Source organism: Garra rufa, chromosome 19 (assembly GCF_049309525.1).
Source record: "Garra rufa chromosome 19, GarRuf1.0, whole genome shotgun sequence".
Classification (NCBI taxonomy): domain Eukaryota; kingdom Metazoa; phylum Chordata; class Actinopteri; order Cypriniformes; family Cyprinidae; genus Garra; species Garra rufa.
In genome coordinates this window covers 36,888,667-36,914,661 of record NC_133379.1, presented here as the reverse complement: position 1 = coordinate 36,914,661, position 25,995 = coordinate 36,888,667, and the positions used below count along the sequence as shown (strand labels likewise).

The 25,995-nt window shown below is 35.2% G+C and overlaps 2 protein-coding genes across 2 annotated transcripts; both read left to right on the top strand.

Annotated features, from left to right (window-relative positions):
* Positions 1–568: 568 nt before the first annotated feature.
* fpgs (folylpolyglutamate synthase) lies at positions 569–16,074 on the top strand. Its single transcript, XM_073824308.1, has 15 exons — positions 569–1,113; positions 3,558–3,686; positions 5,190–5,243; positions 5,338–5,402; positions 5,777–5,891; positions 8,093–8,170; positions 8,367–8,428; positions 9,805–9,907; positions 9,985–10,062; positions 10,143–10,287; positions 10,361–10,441; positions 11,567–11,717; positions 12,452–12,527; positions 12,604–12,670; positions 14,013–16,074. Exons 1-15 carry the CDS (start codon positions 967–969, stop codon positions 14,387–14,389), a joined length of 1,728 nt encoding a protein of 575 aa, XP_073680409.1. The 5' UTR covers positions 569–966; the 3' UTR covers positions 14,390–16,074.
* Positions 16,075–17,648: 1,574 nt separating this feature from the next.
* On the top strand, positions 17,649–24,087 carry cdk9 (cyclin-dependent kinase 9 (CDC2-related kinase)). The gene is made up of 8 exons (XM_073824642.1): positions 17,649–17,721; positions 18,102–18,215; positions 19,926–20,007; positions 20,105–20,195; positions 21,562–21,728; positions 21,839–22,010; positions 22,088–22,236; positions 23,131–24,087. Exons 1-8 carry the CDS (start codon positions 17,681–17,683, stop codon positions 23,494–23,496), a joined length of 1,182 nt encoding a protein of 393 aa, XP_073680743.1. The 5' UTR covers positions 17,649–17,680; the 3' UTR covers positions 23,497–24,087.
* The last annotated feature ends 1,908 nt before the right edge of the window (positions 24,088–25,995 follow it).

Sequence of the window (25,995 nt, the reverse complement as noted above, 5' to 3'; positions counted from 1 at the left end):
AGTTTTCGCCCCCTGGCTCTTAATGCATCATGTTTTTTTTCTGAAGCATCAGTGAGTGTTTGAAGCTTCTTCTGTAATAGTTGAATATGAGTTCCTCAGTTGTCCTCAGTGTGAAAAGATGGATCTCAAAATCATACAGTCATAGTTGGAAAGGGTTCAAATACAGAAAAATGCTAAATAAACAAAAAAACAAAGATTTTGTGGGACCTGAAGGATTTTTCTGAAGAACAGTGGACAGTTTAACTGTTCAGGACAAACAAGGGACTCATGCAACAACTATCACTAAACAAAAAACAAGTGTATGTAAACTTTTGAACTGGGTCATTTTTATAAATTCAACTATTATTTTCTCTTGTGGACTATATGTAAACATCTTTTATGTGACATATCTTATTCATGTCAGTACAAAATAAAAAACAACATGCATTTTAAATGATCTCTTTTATTTTGCTAAAATAATTAACATTATTGCAAAATATCCAGCTCTGTCCAGTAGGTGGCGGTGCTGCGTCGTTATAAGCGAGAGGCGCATGCGCAGTACGCTGTTGAAGACCGCTGACACGTGAGAAGCGTTTCAGCAGCACTGCATGGCAACCCAGAGAAATCCAGTTTTTTAACATGCAACTGTGCAGAGCGACAAATTTCTCTGAGCTCATGAACACGCAGCCTGGTTAGAACAGGAAGTCTGTTGTGCTCTGAATCGACAGCGAGCTGGAAATGTTATGCTGACTCAACTATCGGCTTTTTGCAGCCTTTCGACTTGTAAACCGCTTTCCTCGAAACACAAATCGAATCACAATCTGTATTTAATCGATTGCACCAAATTGTGATCACTCGCAGTGGCAGTAGTAAACAGTAGTGAGATCTGTATGAGAGCAGGGAGGAGGCGTGGCATGACGCCAGAGTTCCATATTGACAGGAAAACTCCCCAAATTTGGTGCTGCTTCCTGCACTCTCCGGGTCACCATGCTGCGCCTGTTCCGCGTGCTGGAGCGTTTACGCGCGTGTACCGAAGTGTCCGCGCGTAACCGACACTGGACCAAAATCGCCGAACTGTCAGTGAGGTTCTCCAGCACCAAAGCTGCTCCGCGCTTGCGAAGAATGGACTATCAGGTAACGCATTTTGCTTTCATATGGTAGCCCATGTATAGAAAATTATTAACAATAAATGGTGGATTTGTGAACTTTTGTTTTGGACTTGGGCTGGAAGTGTTTATTTGTGTGCTAGGTTGAAATAACGCTGTAAATCCAGCGCACGTGGCTGATTCGTAAGTGACAGTTGTTACATCAGCCGTTAGAGTTTAAAGTCAAAGAGCGGCAAATTTTCCGCGTAATGTTAGTTCGTATGCGTTCCATTGTTAACATTCAGTTAACAGTCTTATGGCAAGCTGAATAACATTTATCCATAACAAACTTTTTAAACGTTATTAGCGTTTATTTATGAGATACTACTTATTTATTTTGCTTTTAGTCACTTTTCAAGTAGTTACAAGCAGTTCCTAGTATTCAAGTGCAAGTTGTTACTAATGAATGAATAGTTGTCGCTATTTGTATTGTTGCAAATAAATTACTTGTTTGTAATGTATATTTGTGTAAAAATGTCATAATTGGATTATTTTCTGGTAATTATAAAGTATTGACAGAAATAGATGCTAGTTATTCAACTGCGAAAACAGCTTGCCATATATTTGGCATACTTTCATAAAGGCCATGTGCTCGGGCAGCCATAACTGACGATTATATATGAGTCTAGAAAGCAGGCTTATGTTTATGTTTATTGGTGACAGCTGATTCATAATAAAGACAGCTCAAAAAAATAAGACAGCTGACTAATAATACTTGGCCAGATCAGATTTGACTTGTACAGATTTGCTGTTTACTGAGATTAGGTTCCCTGGTCCATCGGCTGAAAAACGCCCCAAAACATTAGGTTCCCACCACCATGTTTGACAGTGGGGATGGTTTTCTTAGGGTTGAAGGCTTCTCTTTTTTTACGCCAAATGTAGGCTACATCATTGGGGCCAAACAGTTCAATTTTTGTTGCATCTGACCATAAGATAGAAGTCCGACCACATCCTCTGAGATTTTTCACAGTGCAGAACGTCTTGTATTTTTTAATAATGCTTTGCACTGTAGCCACTGGAACTTCAAAACATTTAGATATCGTCTTACAGCCCTTTCCTGACTTGTGAACAGCCACAATGCGCAGCCACAGGTCCTCAGTGAGCTCCTTTGTTTTAGCCATGACTGTCCAAAAATCAGAGAGCTTCTGTTTTTCACCTGTTGAGTTGATTAAAACAGCTGTTCCTGATGAATCAGGGTAATTAGGATGCTTTAGAACAGCTTGGACTATTTGGAACGGTATAGAACTTTGGATTTTCTCATAGACTGTGACAGTTTGCTAAGGGTATGAATAATTTTGGACAAGACACTTTTTGTTCAGATGTAAATAAAAGCTGAGAATTTTCCACAGTGATGCCTCTTGTACATCGGCTTATTATCTTTTGGGAGAAGCCTGTGTCATTTCCGGCCCCAAAAAAAACTTGCTGGTTGAATAAAAGTAACTCAAATTCAGAATTTGCCAGGAGTATGAATAATTTCGGGCTTGGCTGTATATATCATTTTGAAGTACTTAATGTTGTTTAATTATATCCTCTTTTTTTTGCAATTTGATAAGACACAAAAGATTTTTAACAAATGAAAAGTACTACATTTTATTTCATTATTTCTTCTTTTTTGCAATTCGATAGACACAACAAGATATTTTTAGCAAATGAAAAGTGTTTAGTTTTGTTTAATTATTTCCTCTTTTTTTGCAATTTGACAGACAAAAACCAATAAATTTTGAACAAATGAACAGTACTTAATATAGTTTCTTCTTTTTGCAATTCGACAGACACAAATCAAAACATTTTTAACAAATAAGAACTACTTGTAATTTTTAATAGCATAATAGAAGTATTTTAATTTTCAAATTTATTAAACTACTTAGATATCTTAAAGTTATTCTTCTGATATTTCCCCAGACATGTTATGGTGTCAGGACTCAGGACTAGATTTGCCTTATCTTACTTTACTAGTCAAGCAAGTTCTGTTTTGTCAATAAGTAATTGCCAATACACCCAATTGTATTTTGTCAGTCACTCATATGATTCATCAGATCACTTTGACCAACCAAACCAAAACATTAAGCAATACAATTTTTAGTTTTCATTTACCAGGTGTAATAGAATTGTACTACATAAACCAGACATTCATGGCTAAACATTGACTAAATATTATGAAAGAGTTCAGAAGTTCGTTTTTTTTTTTTTTTTTGTAAAGCGAGAGCAAAGCCTCACTTTGTAAAAGCTAAAACTTCACATGGACATCTGGCTATTCTCTGATGAATATCAGCTCAAAATTACATTCAGCACTTATACTGCGAGTTGTAAATCTGGATTGGATGTAAACATGAGTTCTGTGAGCTTCAGAGCTGGTGTCTCGCTCCATGGGCTGGTGTTTGAGATGGCATGAAATCTTTGAGACTCAGCTGTAGTGTTATGAATGTCTTCCAGGATGCGATTTGCACCCTCAACACCCTCCAGACGAATGCTAGTGCTCTGGAGCAGGTGAAGAGAGAGAGAGGTCATCCTCAGCTCCAGCTGCAGGCCATGAGAGGCTTCCTCCAGCGGGCAGGACTCAAGGTATCGACATGGCTTCACAACACTGAAACACACATGATTGGAATAGACGCTATGACCAAAATCATTAAATCACAGTATGGGTGATTTTATATGATGGTAACTATAATACACAAATGATAGACCACTAATTATGTTGATTAATCAGCCATTATGATATGGCCACTGTGAAATCAGTCTCAGCCAATAGCTATTCAACCCTTACCTTAAGGTTGGTTTGACAGCTTAGTAAGTGGAAAACACGCGCACGCGCACACACACACACACACACACACACACACACACACACACACACACACACATTTATGTTTTCAAAGAGTTTTAGTGAATTAAATCAGTTTAAATTAAATGTAAAACTTTTTGGATGTCATTTATAATGTCAGTGTCATTAAATAGTAACATTTCGTTGCAATTTGACAGACACAAAACAGTTTTTAACAAATAAAAAGTAGTTAGTTTTGTTTCATTGTTTTCTTTTTTGCAATTTGACAGACACAAAACAAATTTTAACAAATGAAAAGTACTTAATTTTAGTATGTGCATGCTTCAGATTTCTGTAAAGTGCATTGCTTTAGCCTTTTTATATTTTTGTACATTAAATAAGCATGTGGTAATGCCTATTTTCAGATATAAGTAAATCATTTACCAAAGAAAGGGACATATTTTGTTTCATCTTTTTATTTGCAACTTGACGGACACAAAAGCAAAAATTAATTCTGATAACAAATTAGTTCTTTCTCATTTTGCTTTGTTGAAACTTTCAAATTGTTATTTAAATTACTAAATGTTTTTGTAAATGCATACAAACTGAGGTACATCAAATTTTGTGCATCTAATTTCTATAATTACATTGTTTTAGCCTTTGTTGTTTTTTTTTTTTCAATTTGACAGACACAAAACAAAATATTTTAAACAAAAGTACATAATTTTGTTTCATTACTTGTTTTGTGTCTGTCAAATTGCAAAAAAGCAAGATTTTTAACAAATTAAAAAATACTTAATTTTGTTTCATTACTTGCTTTTTTGCAATTTGAGACACAACAACATTTTTAACAAATGAAATGTACTTAATTTTGTTTCATTATTTATTTTTTTGCAATTTGACAGACACAAAACAAAAAATTCTTAACAAACGTAAAGTACTTTTTTTTTTGCAATTTGACAGACACAAAACAAAATATTTTTTAAGAAATTAAAAGTACTTTTCTTTCATTACTTCCTTTTTTTGCAATTTGAGACAAAACAAAAGATTTTTTAACAATAGTTTCTTTTTTTTTTGCAATTTGACACCATAAACAAAGGATTTTTAACAAATTAAAAGTACTTAATTTTGTTTCATTCAACTGTAAAACATGTAATGCTATTATAAATAGTCAATATATTCTTAACTGTGTGTGCACATCAGCATCCAAAAACAACTAAACTCCACATCTGGACTTGTTAAAACATGTTCACATCCGCATTTTAGTTACAATATATGCACTGATGTGTTCTGTCTGTCCTCAGGTAGAAGAACTTGATCGTCTAAATATTATTCACGTAACTGGAACAAAAGGAAAGGTAAGCCTGTTCACCATGCAATTCACTCAGTTGCTAAATCAAGTTATAAAAGTGAATGAATTTCTAAATTATTATGTAATTTTTTTTTATCCAGGGTTCAACATGTGCCTTTACAGAACAGATTTTGAGAAACTATGGCTTGCGGACTGGATTCTACAGGTATTATTATTATTATTATTATTATTATTATTATTAGTCAAAATAATTCAATCAAATGTGTTTGTAGTCATTCTTTGTTTGTTGTGGGAGCAGCAGGGTTTTCAAATCAGTCTAAGTGTTGTGTAACTCCACTGTTTATTCATGCATTCACATACAGAGTTCATTCTGAACTTTGTAAATGATGTAATCAGTCCGTCCCAGGTTTTGTTGAACTTTATCTCAAGCTTAATGATTTACATAATCATTGACCATTGTTCACAGCAAAACCTTTTAAGGCTTAAACAAACATTATAGTAAAGTCCTTACATTTTCTGTGTTATCTTTATTGTTTAGGTTGATTTGAGTGTTGTTTGTTTTCTGCATTCTCTTTGTAGTTCACCTCATTTGGTCCAAGTGAGGGAGCGAATCAGAATCAACGGGCAACCAATAGGAAAAGAGCTCTTTACCAAATACTTCTGGCAGGTGTATTGTCGACTAGAGGAGACAAAGGTAAACCGGATGGTATTTTTAAGGAAGTATACAATTTAGGCATTCTCTAACATTCAATACTTAAAAGTTGGTTATATACCAGGCTATTTATTTAGTTGAACTGTTAAAACTGCCTGCTGTTCTTCAGAAAAACCCTTTAGGTCCTACAAATTCTTTGTTTTTTCAGCATTTTTGTGTATTTGAACCCTTTCCAACAATGACTGTATGATTTTGAGATTCATCTTTTCACACTGAGGACAACTGAGAGACTCATATGCAACTATTACAGAAGGTTCAAACGCTCACTGATGCTTCAGATGGAAACATGATGCATTAAGAATTTAAAGATCAGGGTAAATTTAACTTATTTCGACTTGAAATCTTTGAAAGTTTGTGAAAATTTTGAAGGCCCTGGAAGGTTTTTGTAAATGAACATGCATAAATTCAGGTCCTTGGAAGAGCTAATTTATTTGTGCAATAAGTTTCCTGGAAACAAATTCCATATTATTCCCTCCGGTCTGCTATTGTGTTATTTCACTAACATTTCATGGCCTATGCATACTAGCTTGCTTGATTTACGTTAGTTGCACATGTTTATGCATTACATTAAGTGTGTTGTATGCTACCATGATGTTCATGTGTGCACAAAACTACTACGACCGTATCTTAATGTTTCACCAAACATAAAACATTTGTGATAATCTGTTGCCCAAATATTTTATTAATTGTAATGTTGAATTGCTTTGCTTCTTAAGATAATGTAAACCCATGAGGCAAGAAAAATGTTAAAGCATGATCGTATATCTTAAAACTTCTGGTTACATGAGCCTGAACTCTTTTTAATAAAATCCATGCAAAATTTAATATCAGATAATTTTAGAATACAGTATAGAATGTACAAATTATTTTTCAGTATTATGCAAAACAGAAATACGACAAATATCAGATCACTGTCATATGGCCAAAAATAAATGCAAAAAAAAAAAAGCTTATTTGCATAGTTGTGCTTGACACATGAAAACTGCAACAATGCATCTTCCAAGGTAACAGCATGTAACCTTGCTCTCACTTGAAATGTGTCCCCACATTAAGTCCTTGAATTTGAAGGGAACTGAATCTGGAAAGTCTTCGAAAGGTGCTTTAATTTGAAGTTAACCAAGGTGTGGGAAGCCTGATGTTAGTATCTTCTGTAGATTCTGAAGAGCCGTTCTAAAAAAAATAATAATATTTTGCCACGTTAGGAAAAATCTTCATTCTGTTCAAAAGTTTTCACCCCTGGCTCTTAATGCAGCTTTTTGCTTCTGGAGCATCAGTGAGTGTTTGAACCTTCTGTAATAGTTGCATATGAGTCTCTCAGTTGTCTTCAGTGTGAAAAGATGGATCTCAAAATCCTACAGTCATTGTTGGAAACGGTTCAAATACACAAATGCTGTAAAACCTACGATTTTGTGCGACCTGAAGGATTTTTCTGAAAAACAGCGGGCGGTTTTAACTATTCAAGACAAACAAGGGACTCCATGAACAACTATCACTAAACAAAACCAAAATAAATACACAGCTGTGGATCATTAAACATAAATCAGGTGTATGTAAACATTTGAACAGGGTCAATTTAGTATATTTATCTATTATTTTCTTTTGCGGACTATATGTAAACGTCTTTTATGTGAAACATGAATTTTTTATGATCCCTCTTATTTTGGTAAAATAGTTATCATTTTGCAGATTCTGCAAGGTGTATGTAAACGTTTGACTTGCATATTTATAATTGCGTATATAGTTTCATGAATGCTTTTAATGCAAGAAACCTTCAGGGAAAAATAAAATGAAAAAAAGTATAAGATTTACTTATGCATTTGTGAACTTGAGAAGAAGTGGTAGCTTTAAACAATGATCAGGTTCTTAAGGTCTAAAGCTTTAATTCCTGTAAAAGAAGTGCATGTTTCCTGCTGGCTGCTCTATTACATTTGCATCTGTTCCATGTTAATTGTGTTAAGTGTAAATGCGAGGCGTCTGGTCATGTAATTGCATAAACGCAACAGCATGTCAATCATGTGAGGAAGGAAACAGTACTGTTTATTCAGACACCAGAACCAAAAATGTCTCTCTGAACATTTGCATGCATGTGTCCTTCATAACAAGCAGTGCACAACCATCATATGAGTGATATTAAAATGTGCAAAATATATTTTTGTCATAATATTTGTGTTTTAACCTTTCAGGATGCTCATGGCGGCAGCATGCCTGCTTATTTCCGCTTTCTCACCATCTTGGCCTTCCATGTCTTTCTGCAGGAGAAGGTGAGTAACATTACTAATCATTTTATTACAACAGTTGAGCCTTTAACAAAGCCTACTCATGTTTGTGATCACAGATCAAGCATTTAGTAGTCATGTACATTGTTTTAGTTTAATCTTTTTGTCTGAAAGATCACTGACGCTTGTCCTTTATTTATAAACCTTGACCAAAATTGTCTCCGTCTCCGCCTCTGTTCAGGTTGACTTGGCCGTCATTGAGGTTGGCATTGGTGGAGCGTACGACTGCACCAATATTATCAGGTACTACAGCACTATTCAGTCTTGAGATTCAGTTTTTACTGTCTCCCTCCCGTCTGCTTCAGTGTAGCGTGTCTAATACTCTCTTTGTGCCACATTATTCTAGTGTGACCTCCATTTAATCTCCATTCGTCTGGCTTTTCATAATTCAAGCGTGACACATTCCTTTCATATCAGCCAATCATTGATTGGCATTCTTAAGAATTTTGTTCATCCTATTAGTCACAAACATAGCTGACAACATAAACCAATCAATGGTTGAGAGTCTTACTTTGCATTTTATATGCTCTTATGCTCAATAACAGCCATAATGGCTTCACTTTAGTTGCACACAAAATCTTTATAAAGCCCCAAAATTTAAATTTTCTGAACATTTATTCACTATCCAAGATGTAGTTGAGCTTGTTTGTTGTCACCTGCTTACCAAATGGGTCCTGTGCAGTGAATGGGTGCCATCAGAATGAGAGTCCAAACATGATAAAAACATCACAATAATCCAAGTAATCCACACAACTCCAGTCCGTCAATTAACAATTTAAAAAGTGAAAAGCTGCATGTTTGTAAAAAACAAAAACAAATCCATCATTAAAGCATTTTTAACTTTGTCTCGTCTGAATCAGGTGAGAGAAATGCACAGATCAAGCACATTTACAAGGCAAAACCGTTATAAACAAATTCTTATTATTGAGTGGATTTTGATGTGAGAGGACAACAGAAAATTTACTTTTTCACTTGAAGAAGCGTTGTTATGAATAATGGACTCGTATTTTAGCCAAAAACAACAGTTTGATGTTAAAAACATCTTACTGATGGATTTGTTTCTTACAAACAAGCAGATCATCACTTTACATGTTAATTAATGGACTGGAGTGGATTACTTGTGGATTATTGTAATTTTTTATCAGCTGTTTGGACTCTCATTCTGACGGCACCCATTCACTGTAGTGGATCCATTGGTGAGCAAGTGATGTAATGCTGCATTTCTTTAAATCTGATGAAGAAAAACTCATCCATATCTTAAATGCCCATTGAGTGAGTGTATTTTCAGCAATTTTTAATTTTGAGAAGATCTGTTCCTTTAACAGTCTTTAGAAATTCACCACAACTTTGCAAAAACACTTACCAATGAGAATTATAAATGCAAATCAACTTCTGTATGGTTTTCCATAATCATTCTTTAATTTAGCACAAAAATATTTTATAATAACCTAAGTATTACAAAACTGAACCTACAACCTACAATACTGAAGCTATTTTTTCAATATCGCTTGCCAGATATGCTTTTGTGCTGAAACGTATTATTTTGTGATTGCATTTGGTGCTGATATGCCTCATTTTAAAGGTAATCGAGGTTGAATTTAATTTAATGTTCTTCCTAGGCGTCCCTGGGTGTGTGGCATCTCCTCTTTGGGCATAGATCACACCAGCATACTGGGAGACACCATTGAGAAAATAGCCTGGCAGAAAGGAGGCATTTTTAAGGTGAATATTTGTGGCTATTGTGTGAAAAAGAAAACTTTGTGTGTTGAGAGGATTTTCAGTGAATGTGTTTTGTGCAGCCAGGAGTTCCTGCATTTACAGTCAAACAGCCTGATGGGCCGATGAAGGTGCTTCAAGAACGAGCAGAAGAAACTGGGGTGAGAAATACAGACATATTGCAGATTCACAATTCATAATGCAGTTAATGTGCTCACATTGTTCTCTGTTTTCCTCTCAGTGTTCCTTATCGGTGTGTCCTGATCTGGAGGAGTATGAGAGCGAGAGTTCGTTCAGTTTGGGTCTAGCCGGTCAACATCAGCGCAGCAATGCTTCTCTGGCTCTACAGCTCTCACACACCTGGCTGCAGAGACACTTCCTAACAGGTGTGTGTTTGTGACTGTTTGTGGGTTAGCTCACAGATCTCCGTTTGTTTTCAACCAGCTCTTTGTTCCTCAGATCCTGCAACATCATCTCCAGTGGAGTTCAGTGGTGTGAGTCCAGCTCAAGCCTTCAAGCCTAGTCCTGCAATGATCAAAGGTCTGGAAAAACACACTGTAATGCCCAACGAAAAGCTCAGTTCTGAAACCCGATAAACTGCTTTGATGTCTGCTGCCTACATACAGTTGAGGTCAAAAGTTTGAATACACATTGCAGAATCACAAGTTTGAGATCCATCTTTTTGCACTGAGGACAACAGAGGGACTCATATGCAACTATTACAGAAGGTTCGACTGATGTCAAATGCTCACTGTTTCTTCAGAAGGAAAAAAAATGCATTAAGAGCTTGGGGGTGAAAACTTTTGAATGTGAAGATCTGGGTAAATGTAACTTCTGGGAAATATGTAAGTATCCTCTGTAGCTTCTGAAGGGCAGTACTTGATGGAAAAAAATATGATATTTAGGCAAAATAAGAAAAATCTTCATTCTGTTCAAAGGTTTTTTCCCCCTGGCTCTTAATGCATGGTTTTTCCTTCTGGAGTATCAGTGAGTGTTTGAACCTTCTGTAATAGTTGCATATGAGTCCCTCAGTTGTACTCAGTGTGAAAAGATGGATCTCAAAATCATACAGTCATTGTTGGAAAGGGTTCAAATACAGATAACAGCTGAAAAACCAAAGAATTTTCTGAAGAACAGCAGGCAGTTTAACTGTTCAGGACAAACAAGAGACTCATGAACAACTATCTCTAAACAAAAAAAACCCAGCTGTGGATCATTCAGGTAACAACATAGTATTAAGAATCAAGTGTATTTAAATTTTTGAACGGGGTAATTTTTTTTTTAATTCAACTATTATTTTCTCTTATGGACTTTTTGTAAACATCTTATGTGAAAGTCAGTACTACATAAAAAATAACATGTATTTTGTATGATCCCTCTTATTTTGGTAAAATAATTACCATTTTGCAGATTCTGCAAGGTGTGTGTAAACTTTTGACCTCAACTGTACATAGTAGATGCCTTCTTAGGCAACATCTTAACGCTTGTGGAACCTCATTAGCAACTGATTTAGTACAGCCTTCATAGGCAGCAACAAGTAAAACTATTACTTTTTTTTGCTTCTTATAAGATTTGAACCTGCAACCTTTTGGTTACTTGTCCTAATATTTAATCACTATTGTTACAAAATGATTTATTCAATCTGTTTATATGTTTTTCTCACAGGTCTCGCAGAGACTGAGTGGCCTGGGCGCAATCAGACACTGAAACATGGTCCTGTGACGTATTTCCTGGATGGAGCTCATACCACACGCAGCATGCAGGCCTGTGTCCGCTGGTTTAATGATATCGCACCACAACATGAGAGAAAGGCAGGGTGGGAAGGCCTTCCTGTTTTACTCAGACAGTAGTGCATGGAGTTTAGTTCCAAAATGAAAATTCTGTCATTAATTATTCACCCTCATGTCATTCCAAACCAGTTATACCTTCATTCATCATTGGAACACAAATTAAGAAATTTGATAAAATCCGACCCTTTCTGATCCTGCTTAGACAGTAACAGCTGACACGTTCAAGGCTCAGAAAGATAATATTAACGTAATGTTAATATAGAGTATATATGAGAATATTTTTGTCTGTAAAGAAAAATAATGACTTTATTCAACAATTTTGTCTCTTCCATGTCAGTCTTTGGTATGTGCTCGGATCAAAACACTATAGAGAAGAAATTGTTGAATAAAGTCGTTATTTTTGTTCTCTTCGCACACAAAGTATTCTTATAGCTTCATAACATTACGGTTAAACCACTTATGTCACTTAGACTATTTTAACAATGTTCTTACTAAAATGTTTCAGTTGCATTGCTGTCTATGCAGGATCAGAAAGCTCTTGGATTTCATCAAAGATATCTTAATTTGTGTTTTGAAGATGGTTCTTACAGGTTTGGAATGACATAAGGGTGAGTAATTAATGACAGAATTATTATTTTTGGGTGAACTAACCCTTTAACGCCAAGTCATGGGTTCAATTCCTAGGGAAGCTGTGAACTGAACAAATGCATACATTGAATCCAGCAGAAGTAATTTTTGTTGGTGTTTGTTTTTTGTGTAGTGGTCCAGTGGTGAGGGTCCTTTTATTCAACGCTACAGGAGAAAGAGACTGTGCTGCTATGCTCAAGCTGCTCGTAGTAAGTTATTCATTCTTTTTAATTATGATACTTTCGTTTGCGTGTTTTTTATGCTAATGCTTTCTCTCTATTTTAGCCGTGTCATTTTGACTTTGCCGTGTTCTGTCCGAACATCACGGAGGCCATAGCGACCTGTAATGCAGGTAAGAGACGCATCCAGCCACCGTCCTGTGTAAGAGATCCAGACGCAGAAGATGATTTGAGGTCTAGTCACTCAAAGAGAGGTGATGATAGATGTTTTGAGCGGTTCAGGACCAGATTCTCTGTTAAAAACTGATTTAACATAAGTCTTAAAAGTGCTGACTAACTACTACAACATTTTTTGCATGAAGATTGAAGGCTTAACTATTGATAATAGTCACCAACAATAATTTTGTTTTTTAAGATATCCTTTAATATAATATAAAATAAATAGATTTTATTTAGATACAATTTATTAAACGTAATTTACGTTTAATTATTATATTGAATTACATTATTATAAATAAAAAATTGTATTCAGTACTGAAACATACTGACCAGTCAAAAGTTTTTGCACAGTAAGATTTTTTTTTATGTTTTTTGCTCACCAAGCCTGCATTTAATCCAAAGTACAGCAAAAACAGTAAAATTGTAAATATTTTTACTATTTATAATAACTGTTTTCTATTTGAATATATTTTAAATTTTAATTTATTCCTGTGATTTCAAAGCTGAATTTTTAGCATCATTACTCCAGTCACATGATCCTTCAGAAATTATTATAATATGCTGATTTGCTGCTCAAAAAAATTTATTCTTATGTTGAAATTTTAGAATTTATTTCAGGTTTTTAGAATTTTTTTTTCAGGTTTCTTTGATGAATAGAAAGATCAGAAGAACAGCATTTATCTGAAATATAAATCTTTTGTAACATTACAAATGTCTTTATCATCACTTTTGAAGAATTTAAAGCATCCTTGCTAAATAAAAGTATTAATATTTATAAGTTCTTTTCCAAGCTTTTGAATAGTATGGTGTATAATGTTACAAAAGCTTTGCAAATGCAATATTAGAATGATTTCTGAGAGATCATGTGACACTGAAGACTGGAGTAATGATGCTGAAACTGTAGCTTTAAAATCACAGGAATAAATTACATGTTAAAATATATTCAAATAGAAAACAGCGATTTTAAATGGTAAAAAAAAACCAGAATTTTACTGTTTTTGCTGTACTTTGGATCAAATAAATGCTCATCTTAAACATTAAAAATCTTACTGTTCAAAAACTTTTGACTGGTAGTGTATATTTAATATTTGTAAGCATTTTCTTTTTAAACAGTTTTTCACTACTAAAATGTTAACAGACTATTTGAATTACCCGCTGTTTTTGTGAAATTCATGATAGTTTTACATGAAGATTAAAGCACATTTTATTTGGGTTAGATTTCTGCATTACAAAGTAGGTCTTCTTTGCAAATGTACAAAATGCTGTGATATTTCCCTAACATACTCTGTCCTTCAGACCAACAGAACTTTAATGTTTCTGTGGAGAACATGCTCACACGATGCCTGGACAACCAGCAGAGCTGGCGCGTTCTGAATGGCCAGGAGGAGAAACCAGGGGCGGAGCTTCTGATCGGAGGCGGTTTGCCATTGGTTGCAGAGCGGCACAGCGACACGCTGGTGTTCCCCTGCATCCTCAGCGCCCTGCAGTGGATCAGTCAAGGACGAGACTCGGTTCTCTCGGACCCAAATAAATGCATCATACCTGTTAAACCGAGCATAAGCGCGAAAGCCGCTCCATTACGAGAAGCTGTAAACATACATGTCCTCATCACAGGTAGTTTACACCTGGTGGGAGGGGCTTTAAAACACTTGGACTCTGCTTTAAACTCATAACAGACATGTGTCTGCAGTGACAGACATCCAGCCAAACACAGGAAGTGCGCCACCTAGTGCCTGAACCTTCAGTCCCAGTACTTATAGGAGTAGCTCAACCACAAATGAAAATTTGCTGAGGGTTTACTCTCTCTGAGGTGATTCAAGATTAGGATGAGATTTGGAAAAATGTAGCATTTCATCACTTGCTCACCAGCAGCGAATGGGTGCCGTCAGAATGAGTCCAAACAGCTGATAAAAACATTACAACAATCCACAAGTAATCCACACCACTCCAGTCCATCATTTAACATCTTAAAAAGCCAAAAGCTGCATGTTTGCAAAAAATAACTTTATCATAAAGATGTTTTTAACTGGAAACTGTTGCTTTTGGCCAAAATACGAGGCCATAATATAATAACGCTTCATTTAGTGAAATAGTCCATCATTTGTGTTCCTCTCACATCAAAATCCACTCATATATTTGTTTAGAATTGTTTTAGACTGTTTTGGCTAATAAATGTAGCTTGATCTGAGCTTATTTCACTCCTGAATCAGACAAAACGACTTTTTCACTTTAGAAAGCAATATTATAGACTCGATTTTAGGTTTGAAGCTAAAATGTCTTGATGGATTTTTTTCTTACAAACCATTATTAGTTCTCTTCACAAAATGTTTATTGATGGACTGGAGTGGTGTGGATTACTTGTGAATTATTGTGATGCTTTTATCAGCTGTTTGGACTCTCATTCTGACGGCACCCATTCACTCCAGAGGATTCATTGCTATGCTACATTTCTCCAAATCTTTTCTAATGAAGAAACAAACTTGTTTGCATCTTTGGATGGCCTGATGGTGAGTACATTATCAGCTAATTTAACAGTTCAATATTAAATTCACTGCAAATCATGGTTGAAATGATTTACTCTAGCATCCATGCATTCTACATCTTGAAGAAAAATTGGACCACTTCATCAGTTTATGTAAAAGGCACATAAATCTGAATCTACTTGAGCTGTTTATGTTTACTTTACTTTATTGGGATACTTTAATTTGAAGTACTTAAAGTGCATTTAGTTAATTTTTTTTTTTGTGTGTAAGCTTCTTTATTGTACACTACAACTGATGTTTTTAAACTCTAGCTTTGCATTCATGAAATAGAAAGTCAGGCTGCCTGCTCATCAGTATTTGTGTTTTTTTTAATGCACTGTAATAGCTGTGCCATATATAAAACACTGTTCTCTAATGTAATATTAATGTGTCATTTCTAACCATAAGTTGATACAAAACAATGTTCAAAGCATGTCAACTCTGCCGTTCATAGTGAATAAAAATGTCTTAAATTTATTGCTTGTGTGTATATACATCAGAAAACTGGAGGTGTATAAAATGGTGAATTTTTTGGTTTCAAATATTAATGTAATTCATTTTTTGTAGCATTTTATGTACTGTAGTAGACAGGAGAGTTTGTCTAGATACAAGCTACTATTTTCAAATGCAACCTGGATTTTTGAATATGGAAACTTGGTTTTGCAATAATTTTGTTATATATGACAGATTGGGTCATTATTATAACAATAATGTGTCTAAATATTCGTTTTGATCAATATTATTATGCCACTCTTGTCTTAAAGTGCCATAGGGTGCTATTAGAAAATCTTTATGTACTGTACATACCAGATGGAAAATGAATAAAAAAAATCCAAACAAAAATGTTTGTGTCTGTAATTCCTATTACATATACAGCGCCTTGCAAAAGTATTCATACCCCTTCATTTTTTCACATTTTGTTTTGTTGCAGCATTATGTTAAACTGCTTTAAATAATTTTTTCCCCACATCAATTTACACTCCATACACCATAATAATGACAAAGCAAAAACCAGATTTGCAGATTTTACAAATGTATTAAAAATAAAACTGAAATAAATACATTGCATAAGTATTCATACCTTTAACTCAGTACATAGTTGAAGCACCTTTACAGCCTCAAGTCTTTTTGGGTATGATGTGACAAGCTTTGCACATCTGCATTTGGCAATTATCTGCCATTCTTTGCCTCACCTTTTCACCTCTCAAGCTCTGTCAGCTTGGATGGGGGCTCGCAGACATTTTCTAGAGTCCTAGTTGTTCCAGTCGTCTTCCATTATGGATAATGCTTCTGTGAACCTTCAATGCAGCAGATTTTTTTCTGAAGTCTTCTCTAGAATCATTGCCTTAACGCAAGTCTGTCACTGAGCTCTACAGGCAGTTATCTGGACCTCAGGACTTGGTTTTTGCTCTGATATGCATTTTCAGCTGTTAGACCTTTTCTGAGAGGTGTGTGCCTTTCTAAATCACACTCATTCAAATGAATTTGCCACAGTTTAACTCCACTCGAAGTGTAGTAACATCTAGAAGCAATATGAATGCTCCTGAGCTAAATTTCGAGTGTCCCAGAAAAGGGTATGAATACTTATGCAACGGGATCTTTTCAGTTTATTTTTTAATAAATTTGCAAAGTTGTTACAAACCTGTTTTGTGCTTTGTCATTACGGTGTATGAGATTGATGTGGAAAAAAAGTAATTTAAAGCAGTTTAACATAATGCTGCAACAAAACAAAATGTGAAAAAATGAAGGGGTATGAATACTATTGCAAGGCACTGTACATGACCCTGGACCACAAAACCATAAGAGTCATAAGAGTAAATTTTCTGAAATTGAGATTTATACATGAATAAATAAGCTTTCCACTGCTGAGATACAACTTTGAAAATCTGAAGATGCAAAAAAAAAAAAAAACTGAATATTGAGAAAACTGCCTTTAAAGTTGTCCAAATGAAGTTCTTAGCAATTACTAATCAAAAATTAAGTTTTGATATGTTTATGGTAGGAAATTTACAAATATCTTCGTGGAACATTATCTTTACTTAATATCAGATATATGATTTGTGGCGTAAAAGAAAATTTAATTTTGACTCATACAATGTATTTTTGGCTATTGCTACAAATATACACATGCTACTTAAGAACGGTTTTGTGGTCAAGGGTCACATTGTTTATTTATTTATTTTTGCTGAATAGCATATGTGTCCAGTTTTTACGCTAACGAGATATAAAAGTAAAGGTAAGGTTTTGCTGAATAAAATACGTTTTTATCACAATATGTTTCGATTTACCATAAATAAATACATTTACATTACATAAGTAAGTTAAAAAAGCTAGCTTTAGCTTTATGTAGCTTTATGTAGTGATCTTCCGGACCGCAGGCGGCGGTAGAGTTTTTCATGACGTGGTTGAATCCGTCGTGCGAACCGCAGAGGAACAGCAAGGATGCAGCGCGACAAAACCGGAAGCTCCGGCGGCGGGGATAAGTACGAATATTTTAATAATATACTATCTCTTATCAGTCATTTAAAGTATTAAAAACTAGATTTTGCTCATCTTTAACATGTCAAGCACATATCCATACAGTTTAAATGTAGTTAGTGTTTTAAACGACGGCGTGAAGCTGATATTTGTGTGTGTGGGTTTGGTTTTTGTCTTTGTGGGGGCCGAATGAAGAACACGAAATCACTCACATAACCAAAACAGCCTTATGAAAGGCTAAATATTGTCTTATTTAAAACATATATTTGCCCAGATGCGTCTCTACGAGTTTTGTATTTGTAGTTAGCTCAATGCCAGGATGTCAGAAGGTAAACAGAGCTCTTCATCGTGATTAAAAATAAATATGTGTGTTGTGTGTGTTTAGGCCGGACAGAGAGACCGCCATCATGTCTAAATACTATGATGGGGTCGAGTTTCCCTTCTGTGATGAGTTCTCCAAATATGAGAAGCTGGCGAAGATCGGCCAGGGCACCTTCGGGTGAGTATTTGATGTTTGTGTGAGAAAATACACCTTAAATCTAATGTTTGGCTGATGGCTGATATAATGTCTGTAGGTAATGCAAATGTGATGACAATTTACTCACCCTCAGGTCATCTAAGAAATAGATGAGGTTGTTTCTTCATCTGTTTTTGAGTAATGTAGCATTACATCACTTGCTCACCAACGGATCCTCTGTAGTGAATGGGTGCCGTCAGAATCAGAGTCCAAACAGCTGATTAAAAACATCACAATAATCCACACCACTCCAGTCCATCATTTAATGTTATGTGAAGCGCAAAAGCTGCGGGTTTGTAAGAAACAAATCCATCATCATGTTTTTAATTTCAAACTGTTCCTGTTGCCCTCTATCCATTATAGTCATTTTTTTCTCCAGTGATGAAGTTGTCTTATTTGAATCAGAAGAGACATATGCAAAAATGTAAGCACTGTTTATAAGAAAAACAGTTCTAAATAAATTTGTGGTGGATTTTGATGTGAGAGGACAACAGATGATGACTTTTTCCACTGGAGGAAGTTTTGTTATGCATTATGGACTGGTATTTTGGTGAGACGTGATGGTTTGAAGTTAAAACACATCCAGCTTTTCACTTCACAAGATGTTATTTGATGGACTGGAGTGGTGTGAATTATTGTAATGTTTTTATCAGCTGTTTGGACTCTCATTCTGATGGCACCCATTCACTGCAGATCCAGTGGTAAGCAAGTGATGCAATGCTGCATTTCTTCATCTCCAACTCATCTACATCTTAAGTGGCCTGAGGTTAAACAATTACTCCACTTCCAGAATACAAATTTCCTGATAATTTACTCACCCAAAGTCATCCAAGATATTCATGTCTTTCTTCAGTCGCAAAGAAATTAGTTTTTTTGAGGAAAACATTCCAGAATTTTTCTCCATATAGTGGACTTCAATGGGGCTCAATGGATTAAAGGTGAAAAATGCAGCTTCAATGGGTTTTACACGATCCCAGCTGAGGAAGAAGGGTATTATCTAGCAAAACAAACAAAAAAATGTATACCTCTTTTTCACAAATTCTTGTCTACCACTGTAATGCACATCCAAACTCTGGTTCAAGAGAGTTAGAGTATGTCATAAAACTCCTATCTCATTTTCTCTTCCAACTTCAAAATAGTCTTTCATCGCTGTTTTACCTTTTTTTTAGTAAAGGGCTTTCGACCTTCTTTGCGGGTTCACTTTGTAAATACTGGGTCAGTACTTCTGCAGCAATGTAGGATGGTTTTAAAGTTGAAGGAGAAAATGAGATGGGCGTTTTTCGACATACCCTAACTGTCATGCACCAGAGTGCACAGAGTTCACGCAGCGCTAGACAAGATGAGTGCTTGAGGTTAAAAAGTAGATAAATTGTACATTTGTTTTAGAAATGAACTGCTCATTTCACTAGATAAGACCATTATTCCTCAGCTGGGATCGTTTAGAGCCTTTTGAAGCTGCACTGAAACTGCAAATTTAACCTTCAATAAGTTGAGCAAAAAAACTAATTTCTTTGCGACTGAAGAAAGAAATAAATGAACATCTTGAATGCAAGGGGTGAGTAAATTACCAGGAAATTTTTATTTTGGAAGTGGAGTAATCCTTTCAGTTAATATTATATATCCTTTCAAAGTGTTTGCTAGTTGGATTGTTCATGCAGTTGAGTGATTTTCTGATGTGCATTCTTCCTGTAGGGAGGTGTTCAAGGCCAAACACAGACAGACGGGGAAAAAGGTGGCTTTAAAAAAAGTACTCATGGAGAATGAGAAAGAAGGGGTGAGAACATAACTCTACATCCTACATTGAAATCAAGTTGTGCTGTTTATAAATGCAGACTTCACACACTTAAGTGTGTTTGTGCTCTTCTCCTCAGTTTCCCATCACAGCCCTGAGGGAAATCAAGATCTTACAGCTGCTCAAACATGAAAATGTAGTAAACCTCATTGAGATCTGCAGGACTAAAGGTGAAAATCTACAGAATCTGTTTAATAGGTCTTTCTATCGTATCTGCTGTCATTAAAGGAGTAGTTCACTTCTAGAACAAAATTTGCAGATAATGCACTCAGCCCCTAGTCATCCAAGATGTTTGTCTTTCTTTCTTCAGTTGTAAAGAAATTGTTTTTTGAGAAAAAACATTTCAGGATTTCTCTCCATATAGTGGACTTCTATGGTGCCCCTGAGTTTGATCTTCCAAAATGCAGTTTAAATGCAGCTTCAAAGGGCTCTAAATGATCCCAGTTGAAGAAGAAGGGTCTTATCTAGTGGAAAAAAAATTTTATTTAAAAAAAAACAAAACAACAACAACATTTTATCTACTTTTTAACCTCAAGCACTGATCTTGTCTAGCTCTGCGTGAACTCTGTGCACTCTGGTGCATGACAGTTAGGGTATGTCGAAAAACTCCCATCTCATTTTCTCCTCCAACTTTAAAATCATCCTACCTCGCTGCAGAAGTACTGACCCAGTGTTTACAAAGTGAATATGCAAAAAAGGCCAAATGCCCTTTACAAAAAAAAGGTGAAACAGCGATGTAGGGCGACAGCGATTTAGCTAGAAAAGACAAGCATTTGAGTTTAAGAAGTATATAAATTGTAAAAACATTTTTAGAAAATATCAGATCATTTCACTAGACATTTCACCCTTCTTCATCGGCTGAGATTGTTTAGAGCAGGGGTTTTCAAACCTGTCCTGGACCCTCCCCTGCCCTGCACATTTTGCTTGTCTCTCTCATCTAATACACCTGATTCAAATCATCAGCTCATTAGTAGAGACTGCAAGACCTGAATTGGGTGTGCCTAATAAGGGAGACATACAAAATGTGCAGGGCAGGGGAGGCTCCAGGACAGGTTTGAAAACCCCTGGTTTAGAGCCTTTTTGAAGTTGTATTTAAACTCCATTTTGGAAGTTCAAACTCATGGGCACCATAGAAGTCCATTATATGGGGAGAAATCCTGAAATGTTTACCTCATAATTTCTTTACGACTGAAGAAAGACATGAACGTCTTGGATGACAAGATGGTGAATACATCTGTACATTTCAGTTCTGGAAGTAAACTACTCCTTTAATGTGCTAATCTACAAATTCCTGTTCTATCGTTGAGCTTTATAAACATAGTAAGCATTATAGTTATCATCTTTGGTGAGAATGGCCCTAGTAATCATGCAAAATCATTAGCCAAAAGGTGCTGGACTCCTATAACTAGGATTAGAGTTCCTGTTACTCACCCTTTATCAAACAATAGACAGTACATTAAATTACATGATGCCTTGCGTTTGACTGGAGGAATTTGGTTTATTATAAGTTTATTTTTCTAATCTCTTTCTTTCCAGCCACCCAGTTTAACCGTTATAAGGGCAGCATCTATCTGGTGTTTGATTTCTGTGAGCATGACCTCGCTGGACTCTTGAGCAACGCTAATGTTAAATTCACTCTGGCTGAGATTAAGAAGGTAATGCAGATGCTGCTGAACGGACTTTACTACATACACAGAAACAAGGTAAGAGACAATGTGCTTGCTTACAGTTTGCATGGTAGCATTTACAGATTATCTAATGTAAAATGTGACCATGGAACAGGCTTAGCCTGAGTATTTTGTGCTTGTGTCAGATTCTCCACAGAGACATGAAAGCAGCCAATGTTCTGATCACCAGAGATGGCGTTCTAAAGCTGGCTGATTTTGGTTTGGCCAGAGCGTTTAGTTTGGCTAAGAACAGTCAGGGGAACCGCTACACGAACCGTGTTGTCACACTGTGGTACCGACCGCCTGAATTACTGCTGGGTAAGTGAAACCCCATTAAAAACATATGTTGTTATATATAATTATTGTGTTTTCACTGTGTGTATTTGTGGCTTTAGGGGAGAGAGACTATGGGCCTCCTATAGATCTGTGGGGTGGAGGGTGTATCATGGCTGAGATGTGGACCAGAAGCCCCATCATGCAGGGCAACACGGAACAACATCAACTCACCCTCATTAGTCAGCTGTGTGGCTCTATAACTCCTGAGGTAACACACACAGAACCACACTTTAGACATGTTTACTTATGGTTTTTACATCTACTTTGGGTGCTCAGATCACAGATATTCAACTGAGAAAGATTACTGTGTAGATCTAATATTAGCATGTTAAAATGTGTCTGAAATGTCCAATTGTTCTGATCTGATTTTGCTAGTTTTTTTTTTTTGTTTGCAAAAAGCATAAATATGAAAATTTAATTGATGTTAAATATTTATTAGCCTGTTTTTAACAAAAAAATTGGTCAAACAGCATAAATATGAAACTTGAATCCACTTAATTTAAATCTTTTTTTATTAGCATGTTTCACAAAATCAGTATTAAAGGCATAAATACGAATCTTAATTAATGCTAAATATTAACTAGCATATATTTATCTAAAATGAGTGCAGAAATCAAATACAAAACTTGAATTCATGTTACTTTTTTATAACGTATTTTTTTGCGTGCTTCACAAAATGAATACAAAAAACAAATATTATACTAAATATTTATTAGCAGAAATTTAAAACAAAATGTTTACAAAAATCATAAATATTAAACTTGAATTCATGTTTATTTATTTGCATGCTTCACAAATACAAAAATACAAATATGAAAGTTGAACTTGCAATATTCATTAGCATGTATTTAACAAATGTGTACAAATCCATAAATATGAAACTTGAATCTGTTAATTTTTTTATGTAATTATTTGCATGCTTCACAAAATCAATATAAAAAAAACACAAATATAAAAGTTAAACTTTTACTAAATATTTATTAGCACATATTTAGCCAAAAATTAGAACATAAATCATAAATGTGAATCTTCCATACGAATCCATTTTTCATACTTAAGTCTTTTTAGTTTATTTATACACCTGTATTGTGTGTTTTCTCAGGTTTGGCCTGGTGTGGATAAGAAGTATGAGCTGTATCAGAAGATGGAGCTTCCTAAAGGTCAGAAGCGTAAGGTGAAGGACAGACTGAAGGCTTATGTGAAAGACCCGTACGCTCTGGACCTCATCGACAAACTGCTGGTTCTGGATCCGGCTCAGAGAATAGACAGCGATGACGCTCTCAACCACGACTTCTTCTGGTCCGACCCCATGCCCTCTGACCTCAAAAACATGCTCTCCACCCACAACACCTCCATGTTTGAGTACCTGGCGCCGCCGCGCAGGAGAGGTCACATGCCCCAGCAGCCAGCCAATCAGAACAGAAACCCTGCCACCACCAGCCAATCAGAATTCGACAGGGTGTTTTGATTAATTGATCAAGAAGGAGAGAGAGAGACTTCTGTTTGAAAAGGAGGAACCTTTAGTGCTCTCACCTGATCACACAATATAAAACATTTCCATGTATATCTTGAGATATTGTTTAATCTCAGTGTTGTGTTGGACAACCATGGAGGAGTCAGAAACAGTTCTTGTTGTTTAATGTTCACACTTGAAGAAGCTTTATCTAGATTACAAAAAATACTGATCGGTGATCAGAGGAGCCCAGTTGATATGAATGACTGAATACATATTGAGCTGATCCAGCAACAGCATGAGTTTATTGTGCTGTAAATGTCTTGTGAGAGAGAAAAAAGTTTACTTAATGTATTCAGGCACAGATTCATTGTAGTATTGGATACAAGTCTGCTATTCCCATTGAAAATACTTTTGAATATGTTTAGTCTGATAGACCCATTAACCTTTATTTAAACACCTGGTCGTCATCTTTTCAGATTTTATTGTTTAGTTTTTTTTAAAGATGTTTTTATTTGTAAGATCATGTGTTTGTGTTGGGTTGGGATATTGGTGTAGAAGTTACTTGTAAGTATAATACACTAATAAAACCTTTCACATTTCCCACTCTTGTGTTGTGATTTCTGGGGGTCATTGTGGAGAAAACTTTATTTGAATTATTAGGCTTCTAAGCAATTTATAATATTTAGTATAGATAAATGTAATGATAAAATAAATGTATTAATATGAAATAATAATTATATAATTTAAATAAAAAAGGTAAAATAATGACACTCAGTATTATATGGTTAGCACATACAGCTGCTTTGGAGGATCTTTTCATCAACAGCACACCCGAAATTACAGTAATACAAGATTTTGTGAGACAATGAATGTATGTGTATATCCCTTTAATCTATTCACAGTAATGGATAACGTGTAATATCGAAAATGACAAAACCTTACATCTTTAGTAACAAAGTTCTTTTCTCATACTATGTTTAGGATAATGTTGAGTAAGGCATATTTAGTATAAAAGAAGAACTCTGCATGAATTTGTCACGTGCACCATTTCTTTAAACAATCAAAACATGTTAACAAACCTATTTATTTTTACTCGTCAGTGAACCAGTTGTCTGCTGTATTTGGGTGCACTTTCATTTATTAAAACCGGTCAACGGAACTACGAATAAGCAAAAAGCTAAAACCTAGACAGGTCTTAAACCGTTAAAACAGAGGTCTTAAACGCTACATCAGGGGCCAGTTGCATAAAAGGTTTAGACAGACTTAAAAGTTAGTCATCTAATTTCTTTCTTTAAGACTGGTCAGTTCTTAAACCGCTAAGACACAGGTCTTAAACGTTATAACAGGTCTTAAACCGCTAAAACAGAGGTCTTACACGCTACAACAGGGGCCAGTTGCATAAAAGGTTTAGACAGACTTAAAAGTTAGTCATTCATTTTTTTCTTTAAGACTGGTCAATATTTTTAAAATTTGGTTACATAAAAACTTAGATTGGTCTAAGTTGGATCCAAAATACAAGACTGATTACCCCTTAGTTATCTGCTAGCTGGTCAAACGAGTTCTTAAGACATTGTCTTAACATACCCATATGGAAAAGTTTAGTTAAAAACACCAGTGATTCTTATATGTTCCAACCGAATATTATAAGGGGCATATATGCTGCAAAAACCGCATATACAAAATGCATAATATTTATGTATTTTCAATCATATATGTCCTACATATGTCTAAAGTCTTATATATTTTTAAGAAAACATAGTGAAAGAATGCTAATTTAGCTCAGAACTAATTTCAGGTGCTGCGTGATATTACTGCGCCTGCTGCATCCATATTACGGCAGCAAACTTCCTTGACTACAAGACTATTACAGTTATACTGTACTCATACTGATTTTCAACTTTAAATGAAACACAACATTAAAAATACACACAAGCACACATTTTAATTACAAAATTATTTATTCGAGTGTATTCCATAAGAATAAAGTTACATATTTCACATATCAATAGTTTTCCTTCCAAATCCAACATCACCAGATTTAATTTTTTATTTGTGACAATTTCTTTATCACAGTGCTAAGTTTAGTATATACATATACAATTACCTACAAACATAAAACTTTCCAAAGTCTCAAAGTGATTCTTATTCTAATGCATATCTTTCTGTCAAATTTATTCAAGCCACTTTTTAACCCCTCAATTTTTAACATTTTAGGTCAATGTTCTAGAAACACGTTTGACTCCACTTTGTTTATTTACAATAATGTGTTTTGATTTGTTCACAGACAACAGGCCCAGACTGTTCACAATTAATGTAAATGCATGGTCTCACAATGTCGTTGCTGTCAACTGCTCTTGCAAATCCTGTGGGAAAATGAACAGTCTTCATAAAGGTCAATGATATTTTGACAGTGCATCCTCGAACCAGCTTTTGCACTGTACAATTTCCAAATTGGCCAACTGCGTATAGGTGATGTTGGTCATCACTGACACAGAGAAAGTATGTCACCTT

What these genes read in the sequence shown, in the direction of transcription:
- fpgs (XM_073824308.1), top strand. Translation starts at nt 967, where the DNA reads ATGCTGCGCCTGTTCCGCGTGCTGGAGCGTTTACGCGCGTGTACCGAA. An exon ending in TTGCGGACTGGATTCTACAG is followed by an intron (nt 5,403 to 5,776) that starts GTATTATTATTA and finishes TTCTCTTTGTAG; the next exon opens with TTCACCTCATTTGGTCCAAG. An exon ending in GCAGAGACACTTCCTAACAG is followed by an intron (nt 10,288 to 10,360) that starts GTGTGTGTTTGT and finishes TTTGTTCCTCAG; the next exon opens with ATCCTGCAACATCATCTCCA.
- cdk9 (XM_073824642.1), top strand. Translation starts at nt 17,681, where the DNA reads ATGCAGCGCGACAAAACCGGAAGCTCCGGCGGCGGGGATAA. An exon ending in TGGAGAATGAGAAAGAAGGG is followed by an intron (nt 20,008 to 20,104) that starts GTGAGAACATAA and finishes TCTTCTCCTCAG; the next exon opens with TTTCCCATCACAGCCCTGAG. An exon ending in TGAGATCTGCAGGACTAAAG is followed by an intron (nt 20,196 to 21,561) that starts GTGAAAATCTAC and finishes CTTTCTTTCCAG; the next exon opens with CCACCCAGTTTAACCGTTAT.